General features: G+C 42.3%; 1 protein-coding gene across 3 annotated transcripts in view; it reads left to right on the top strand.

The window, feature by feature from the left end:
• Window positions 1–8,098, top strand: part of glv4-like (gloverin 4-like) — a 223,310-nt gene extending 215,212 nt beyond the window's left edge. The window contains exons 2-6 of one of the 3 annotated variants that reach the window (XM_062676705.1): window positions 4,760–5,001; window positions 5,675–5,760; window positions 5,863–5,977; window positions 6,780–6,965; window positions 7,730–8,098. In XM_062676705.1, the coding sequence (XP_062532689.1) occupies window positions 5,681–5,760; window positions 5,863–5,977; window positions 6,780–6,965; window positions 7,730–7,864 (516 nt within the window). In that variant the 5' untranslated portion in view covers window positions 4,760–5,001; window positions 5,675–5,680 and the 3' untranslated portion in view covers window positions 7,865–8,098. 3 annotated transcript variants of the gene reach the window in all.
• The last annotated feature ends 1,125 nt before the right edge of the window (window positions 8,099–9,223 follow it).

The raw sequence follows: 9,223 nt of genomic DNA on the forward strand, positions 1-9,223 counted from the left end.
CAGCTACCAGAGGAAGCCAGGTTAGACATAATCTACGGTCTACTTCATAAACGGATAAGGAAAAGACTACCGAGAGATGGTGTGAGCGACGTAGAAACACTCATAGAGAAGTCGCGCATGGTGGAGGAGTCACTTGTGGAGTGCACGGCTGCCCTCAACATTCCGCCGCAGCCACACAAGTCGTTACCTACGGTGTTCGGCGAACGCAGCTCCGCGCCTGACGTGACAAGTGTGAGATCGCCGAGACCTGCCGGCGCTGCCGCTGCGCTAGTGCGCTCCTCCGTTGCTGTTGCACCGTCGTCGCTACCTCAACCGTCCCCATCCCCGCGTAGTGTGAAAAGCGAAACATTGGTTAAAAAGCTATTTTGTGTGTATTGCAAATCGCGTGGACATGTCCGTGATTCTTGTAACAAAATTAGTGAAAACAAATCTGTATCTTGTTATGGTTGTGGTGAAAAAGGTTTTATTAAAAGTAACTGTCCAAAATGTTACAATATTCCTAGCAATATTCAGAGTAATGTTATTAATAGAAACTCGCACGTTAAGGACAATGTATTCTATTCTGTAAATGTAAACACTTTCTCAGATTCACATTGTAATGATAAACATTCTGTAAGTCGACCTATATTGCATATAGGTATACAGGGTTATAATGGGACTGCTTTGTTAGATACCGCCGCACGGCGTAGTATCGCGGGTTACACACTCTACGCGCTTTTTCAACGTTTAGGTATGAAGTTTCGCACTGAAAATATGTCGGTGAGACTCGCGGATGGTACCACTCGGAACACTAAGATATTATTAACTCATGCAGACGTTGAATTAAGTTCAGTATGTATACCTATTGAGTTTATTATATTCCCCGATTCTCAGAATAATGAAACCTTGTTAGGAATAGATTTTATTTTGAAGGCACGATTAATAATTGATTTCTCTTCTATGACTTGGCGCTCGGCTGATCAGCCCCGGGACATTCACCCTTTGTCATGTGAAAATTCACGTGACCCCATAAGTTGCGCTTCTATAAACTTGTTGCGCGAGGATGAAGGCAAATTCTTATCGGAGTCGGAAAAGGGGCGCCTGGTGGATTTACTGGGTGAATATACTGATGTTTTCGAGGAAGTCGGTGAGCCGACTCCTTTTTCAGAGCATCGGATCGACACCGGCGACCACCCTCCTATCGCTGTACCTCCGTATCGTGTCACGCCGGCGAGGAAAGAGGTCATGCGCGCCGAGCTCGACAAGATGCTAGCAGAGGACGTGATCGAGGAATGTGAGTCTGCGTGGTCCGCGCCGTGTATCTTGGTGCCGAAACCTAACGGTACGTATAGGTTTTGTGTTGATTATAGGAAACTGAATGCGGTCACCAAGACCGATTCCTATCCCATGCCTCGAATTGATGAACTTCTTCAGTCTACCAATGGAGGTTGCGTTATGAGCTCGTTGGATCTTCGGAGCGGGTACTGGCAGGTTCAAACCCTGGACAGAGACAAAACTGCTTTTAGTACACCCTTTGGTACCTTTCGTTTTAAGCGTATGCCTTTCGGCTTGAAGAACGCACCGGCAACCTTTCAGAGACTGATTGATCGGTTTCGATCGGGCTCTTCTCTCCAGGAGGTAGCTATCCTGGCGTATCTCGACGATATTTTAGTGATATCAGAAAATATTGATAAACATTTTTCAGATCTCCGTGCGGTGTTTGACCGGCTCCGCGTGTTCAAGCTGCGAGCCAATAGGGACAAATGCGCTTTTGCCCGGGAGCAAGTCAAATACCTTGGTCACGTGATCTCGAGGTCAGGTATATCTCCGGACAGGGACAAGGTAAGCGCTGTGTTGGATATGAAGGAACCTACATGTCTCCGACAACTTCGTACTTTTCTCCAGACGTGCTCGTGGTTTCGTAAGTTCATCCCGAACTTTGCGAAGATAGCCGAACCACTCACACGATTGACCAAAAAGAGTCAGCCTTGGATTTGGGGCCTGGAGCAGGATGATGCCTTCAAATCTCTTAAGAGGCTACTGACGACATCTCCGATTTTGATACAGGCAGACTATACTAAGCCTTTCATCCTTAGGACTGACGCGAGTGATTATGCTCTAGGTGCATGTTTGCTCCAGGGGGAGTCATCCAATGATGAGCGTCCCATTGAGTACGCCAGTCGTCTTCTGACATCGGCGGAGCGCAACTATTCGACGACCGAACGGGAGGCGCTCGCTGTCGTCTGGGCTGTGGAGCGATTCCGAGGCTACATCGATGGACATCTGGTGCACGTTCGTAGTGACCATCAGCCCCTGAAATGGTTGTTTTCAGTAAAGTCACCGAGCGGCAGGTTAGTTCGCTGGGCTATGAAGCTTCAAGCTTACGATTTGCAAATTGAGTACACCCCAGGAAAAGTTAACGTGATAGCCGACACGCTTAGCCGCCCAGTGACCGAGCTCAACTCGCCACCGGACTGTGGAATCTGTCCCGTTATCGTCGACGTGCCCCACTGGGATGCCGCTTCGACCCGGGACGCTCAGATGGCTGATCCGGAAATTTCCAAGATCATCACTGATTTGGAAGGGACCGATGAATTATCTGTTAATAGATGGTCTGAACGAGGCTATCTCCTAACTCAAGGCGTTCTATACCGCTACGCCGAAGATTCTGAGTCCGAGGAACCTCAGCTAGTCATACCAGAGAGCTTGCGTGGCAAGGTCATGTTCGAGTGTCATGACTCGCCCACAGCCGCTCACGGGGGGATTCAAAGGACCATTCATCGTATCTCCCAACGATTCTATTTTCCAGGTTTGAGACGCTATGTTACTGAGTATTTGAAAACGTGTATAGAGTGCCAGCGGTACAAGCCGTCTAACTTTAAGCCAGCGGGACTACTCCAGACTCCAGTTCCAGCTCAGCGGTTTGAAGTTATTGCAGTGGACCTTTTCGGGCCTTTACCCAAAGGACCCTGCGGTGAGAGGTGGATCCTGATAGTCGAAGACACCGCCAGTAAGTGGGTTGAGCTGTTCGCTCTCATTGATGCCACTGCCGAGGTTTGTGCAAAAACCCTCGTTAATGAAGTCTTTATGAGATTCGGAGTGCCTCGCCGGATGATTTCCGACAACGGAGTTCAATTTGTGGCCGATGTCATGCAAAAGGCTATGTTTGTTTTAGGGGTAAAACAAAATCTCATTCCTCTTTATCATCCCGAAGCCAATCCGGTTGAGCGGAAGAATCGGGACTTAAAGGCTCATCTTGCCATATTGCTTGAAGGCCGTCACCAGCAGTGGCCTGAGGTACTGTCGTTCGTCCGATTCGCTTTTAATAGTTCCGTCTGCACGTCAACCGAGCAAACGCCAGCTTATCTTACCTTTGGTCGTGAGCTCCGATCTCCAATATCCGCTCAGCTTGATCTTCGCGCCGTCGTAGAGTCCGAGAACTTTGTTCCCCAGATAAGCCCATATTTGTCCAAGCTTGCCGAGACCATCTCGACCGCTAAGGAGAATATTGAACATCATCAAGATATTCAAAAGACGCGCTCTGATCTAAGGCGCTCTGAACCTTACCAGTTTGCAGAAGGGGATCTCGTATTGATGAAGACCCACGTACTTAGTAATGCTAGTAAGGGTATTACGTCGAAGTTTAATCCTAAGCGGGATGGGCCATATGTGATTTCAAAAAAGGTGAGTCCTACTTCCTACCTTCTAGCATACGAGTCGTCGGGCGAAGTTTTTGGTAAGTATCATGTCTCGGATTTGCGACCTTATCATGCGAGGGAGGATGTATGCCCCGAGCCTGTGATTCCCAAGCGCCGCCGGGGTCGACCGCGTAGGGTGGTGGAATAGACTGGGTCTCATTCCGCGTTGTTTGTTTGACCAGTCAAGGATTTCTCGCCAGGTCAAAAGGGAGAGTGTGTAACGTGCGGAACTGAAATATAATAAAAAGATCCTCGCACGCTAAGCGGAACCCTAAAGTGTTGACCAACGCCGCGCGACCGACACCTGCGCGGGATTCGTAAAAATGCAGTCAGTGAGTTTCGAAAAATTTGAATAACGCGCATGCGCCGGTCGCTGCACAAAATTATTAATTTAAAACTATCTTGTTATACCTTGTTGTACCTTAAGTTGTAACGATTAAATAAATGATTAACATTAAAATACTAAATATTATTAAATTATTAACGTTAAATATTTATTATTAATTATTTAATATTTAAAAAAAAAGAAATAAATTTAATAAAAATAAAGTATAGCTTCTTACGCGCGTACATAAGTACACGCACCCTTTTTTATTGCCTTTGTATGCAGACAATAAAAAATAAATAATAAAAAATACGGCCCACCTGATGGTAAGTGGTCACCGTCGCTCATGGACGTCAGCAATGTCAGGGGCAGAGTCAAGCTGCTGCCTACCGTTAAGTACTTTTCGCAAGCCTCATTTTAAGAAGGACATGTCATAGCGCTCGGAAAACGCCGTACATATATGTTAATTGATTCTTTTTCCGGAGATAATCTACACGAAAGTAATCATAGTCTGTCCCTTAATAAGAAGAGCTTAACCTCCTCTTCGTTCTTAGTAGTACTTCTACACGTTATTTCTCCATCAAACTATTACCGATTCTTCTTTGAAGAGAAGAGGAAACGATTTTACAATTAAAATTCAATCTCCAATCTTAAACGAATATTATGGATACTGAATGTGAATATGAATACTATGAACCCTGGCAACCGCTTAACATTACATGATCAGTGAACTCATTAACAAAATTATAAACTACAGATAAACAATTATGGTGATCAGAAAGAAAAAAAATAATTCATACAAAAATCTTGGCTCATTTCAACATATCGACATCCATGACGCATCTCGTGAGATAAACTGCGAAAAGAACCTAAAATTAAATAACGATTCCTTTATCCTCATGCGTCGGGGACTTCACCTGCTACACGCGGGAGTCATATAAATACAACCACCCACAACAGTTCGCTACATTCTGTCTCAAGCAGCGAAACCTGTCACAAGTAAGTGCTTTATATTAACTTAACCAGGCTTCAACACGGTATCGTTATCAACTTTGTTAGTAGTTGTTAAAAAGTTAGTTTTGTGTTAGTATTTGGTAGACAGCGGCTTGGCTCTGGCATTGCTGAAGCCCATGGGCGACGGTACCCACTTACCATCAGGTGGGCCGTATACTTCTCTGCCTACAAAGGCAATAAAAAAAAGACACTTAATTTTTTTTAATGTAATACGCATGTTCATTGTCTCCAACAAATACTCTAAGACTATAGCAACAATAATATTGGATAGCTGATCGTTCGTCCTTGTTTAACAATCATATCAGAGAGAGATAGTAAAATTGTTGGATAAGCCTAACATCAGATTTTTTGGCTTTATCTTCTATCTTCTATATACATATTATATAAATGAATTGCTGTTCGTTAGTCTTGCTAAAACTCGAGAACGGCTGGACCGATTTGGCTAACTTTGGTCTTGAATTATTTGTGGTAGTCCAGAGAAGGTTTAAAAGGTATATAAATATGAAAATGCTCGGAATTAAATAAAAGTCGGACGGATTCCTTTTGTTTGTTTTAGGTTTATTTTACACAAAAGTTTGAGTCTTTTATTTACCGATTGAGGCACTACGAAGTCTGCCGGGTCAGCTAGTATACTAATAAATATTTCGTATTGTTTTAGGTCAAAATGAATTCCAAACTATTATATTTCTTCGCCACGGTCCTGGTGTGTGTCAACGCAGAAGTTTATTCGGAGTACGAAGAAGGGTGAGTAGATCTTTTTAAATACCATCAATAGTCTTATACTTTATTACAAGAGTTAGTCACAAACCCTACTTCCTTCGCTACATTGTTTGAATGGCTTTTCAGATATCCAGTTAGCGGTCAGTTTTCAAAGCGACACCCGCGTGACGTCACCTGGGACAAACAAGTGGGGGGAGGGAAGGTCTTCGGCACGCTGGGCCAAAATGATGATGGGCTTTTTGTGAGTATAAAACTTAACAACTCTCGTCACGGGATATACTTCACAATTACCTATGGATATTGTTCGCCGATTTTTCATTTTTTTTTATTGCATAGTTGGCTGAACGAGCTCACAGCCCCCTGGTGCTAAGTGGTTACCGGAGCCCATAGACATCTATAAAGTAAATGCTGCCACCCACTTTAAGATATGAGTTCTAAGGTCTCAGTATAATTACAACGGCTGCCCTACCCTTCAAACCGAAACGCATTACTGCTTCACGCCAGAAATAGAAAGGGCGTTGGTACCTACCCGTGCGGACTCATAAGAGGTCCTACCACTAGTAATTACGCTTAAGTAGTAATCCTACTTAAGCTGTTAACCTAGAAGGCTATGCTAGAGTAAGCGGATGAGTAGGTGAGCTCACGGAGCTCTAACCTAAGGACGTTGCTAACACTAGCCCTAGTACTTAAGGGCAGTGTTTCGCAGAATCTGCTCTTAGTATTAATTACATGATATGATAATGGAAACGGAATTTCGGCCTATCTAAGATGAAATTTAAAAATCCCTCATTTCACGAGCAACCCCGATTTCGTTACATCAATGAATCTAAATAGTTTGAGAAGCCATTGTATTTCGCAACATATGGTTGTCAATACCCAATCATTACTTCTCCGTAAGTGGAATTATTAATTTTTGAATTGGATCGGCTTAAGCATAAGGAGTTTTACTTTCTGCTTCCAAAAGCAGAATTAAACGACCCAACAAAAGCAAAATCCTCAAACAACCGACGAATGTTCAATGACCCACATTATCTGTATTCCAGGGTAAAGCCGGTTACAACAGAGAGATCTTCAATGATGACCGCGGCAAATTGACCGGGCAGGCCTACGGCACCAGGGTCCTGGGACCCGCAGGGGACAGTACAAACTACGGTGGACGTCTAGACTGGGCCAATAAGAATGCGGAAGCTGCTATTGATATAAATAGACAGATCGGAGGCAGATCTGGAGTAAGTCTAGAATAGTCAAATGATTAAACTAATGATTGCATAGCGATAGATAGGATGTTGATTTCGGATACATGTTCCTACCCTATTACCAGTGAAGAAGTAGAAGAAGCTGCTTAGAAGCTTAAGGAGAAAGTTATATTAGCGACAAACAGTGCGAAATCCATGGTAATTTCTCTGGAAGTCTAAAGTCCTTGTATCATTTGGATATCATAGACTATTACCGTGTAAGATCATCTATATCATCTGAATTGATCTTCCAAGTCAAGTCGATTTTGTTAAGCTATGAAGTCTTCTGAAGTCGTCTTCACTGATGTCGGTATTGAGAAACGTCGTGGCCTTAACGACATGGCGCTTGGTATACTTGTCCTAGATGTTGCGATTACACCAGTGCCGAAATGCTAAAGAACGACCCATATTTTTTTTAAAAAATTACCTATTTATCACGTGTTCTCGAACGAACCTCACCATGTAGGAAGTAACGTATTGTAATAAAAATTAAAGATGCGACTTTAAATCACTAGTGATCAATTGTGTCATGTATTGTGAACATCTACGTGTAGGTACCAACTTAATTTTATATAGAACAAGGAAAAACTGCTAAACTAACAATTTAGGTATCGACTACTTGTTTTAGGGTGGGTGACATTTAACTTGTAATGTTCATGAGGCCCTGGAAAAACTTAAAACCTAAATGGCCCGTGAGCTCATCTGCCTATCCACAGAATCCAAATCCGCAACTACTAACTCAATTTTTTCCCTCACAGATGACAGCAACAGGTTCAGGAGTGTGGGATCTTGACAAGAACACCCGCCTCTCAGCCGGCGGTATGGTCTCGAAGGAATTCGGTCACAGAAGACCAGACGTCGGCGTCCAGGCAGAGTTCCGTCATGATTGGTGATCAAGAAGATCCCATCAAGACATCATAGATCTAAACAATAATCTTTTGCCAAAGAAATCGATACTTTCACTTTGCATTTGTTTAAATTACTAAGAACTGAATCAAATTTTAGAATTATTATAATTAAAGTTATATATTTTAGTGATAAATTATTTGGATAATGTAAGTAAATAGATATAGTTACAGTATTCTACTTTACTTGTACTTTTAATAAAACAAATTGAATTCAATGGATATAGTAATTTTTTTCTAAACACTTTCTCTATTTTACCCTTAACAAAACAAACAAGATGCTGAGAAACCTAAATGATTTCTTTCTAAAGAAATAAGTTAGTACCGAGAGGCAATTGTCAGATTTCCGCCTACGCGTCGTAGGTGGAAGCCAGGACATGTTGAAGTTGAATAAACTAAAACCCGTATTTTCTTTACCGAGCTTTTTGGTCGGGGTCAGTGTTTTCTGATTGTGCGCTTTAGCTAGTTCGATACTCTAACTACACTTGGCTTGCCGCTCGCCCCCAGTCGGATCATCAATAGAGACCGTCTCCTACATGGGCCAGAGCGGGGCGTAGGAGCTCCTTCTGCCCCCAACAAGTAAGTACTGATAGCCAGAATACATGGCTTAGCGCTAGACGCCTTCAGCTCTAACACTAGGAGCAGACTTAGGGACCCCGGTAACCGTACTCGTCAAACTCGACAAAAAATGCGACTTAACCAATGCATACTTCCAAGATTACGTAATAATATCCTGTAAAAAGGAATCCGCAAAGATTATGAATTTGAGGAATGACTGTTGGAAGCATTTCTAAGTATGTTCTAATAATGTAGATATTAATACGTGAAGCAAAAATTTGTACCCCTTTTTACGAAAATTGCCTGGACGGAGGAGTATGAAATTTCCTATACTTATAGAGAATATAGAGAAGAAGTGCAGAATGCTAATTTTTTTTTTTGAAGTTTTGCATAAAAACACATTAAATCAATAAAAAAAGCATTACACACACTACCATGTATTTGACACAACACATACATAAAAATATACTTATTTTTTACTGTTAATTGGGAAACTTTTGTTATTTTTTAAAGTCTGCTCGAATTGAGGATAGATTAATATTGTTTGTCTTTAATATTAATGATCTATAGTGCAGTTATGGCGAATACTGTGATTATATTATCGAATTATAATAAATAGTGTGTGACAATAGAATCATAATAATGTCTAAATTCAATTAATTATATTTTCATAATTTCAATTAATTATAGTCGAATTTCGACTACTGTGGGGCCACTAGTGAATAAATAAATAAAATAGCTTTGACCACGCCCGCCGTTGCTTGACTTCGGTCATCGGCCGATAACCAG

The sequence above is a fragment of the Bombyx mori genome, chromosome 28, assembly GCF_030269925.1.
Source record: "Bombyx mori chromosome 28, ASM3026992v2".
Classification (NCBI taxonomy): Eukaryota; Metazoa; Arthropoda; class Insecta; order Lepidoptera; family Bombycidae; genus Bombyx; species Bombyx mori.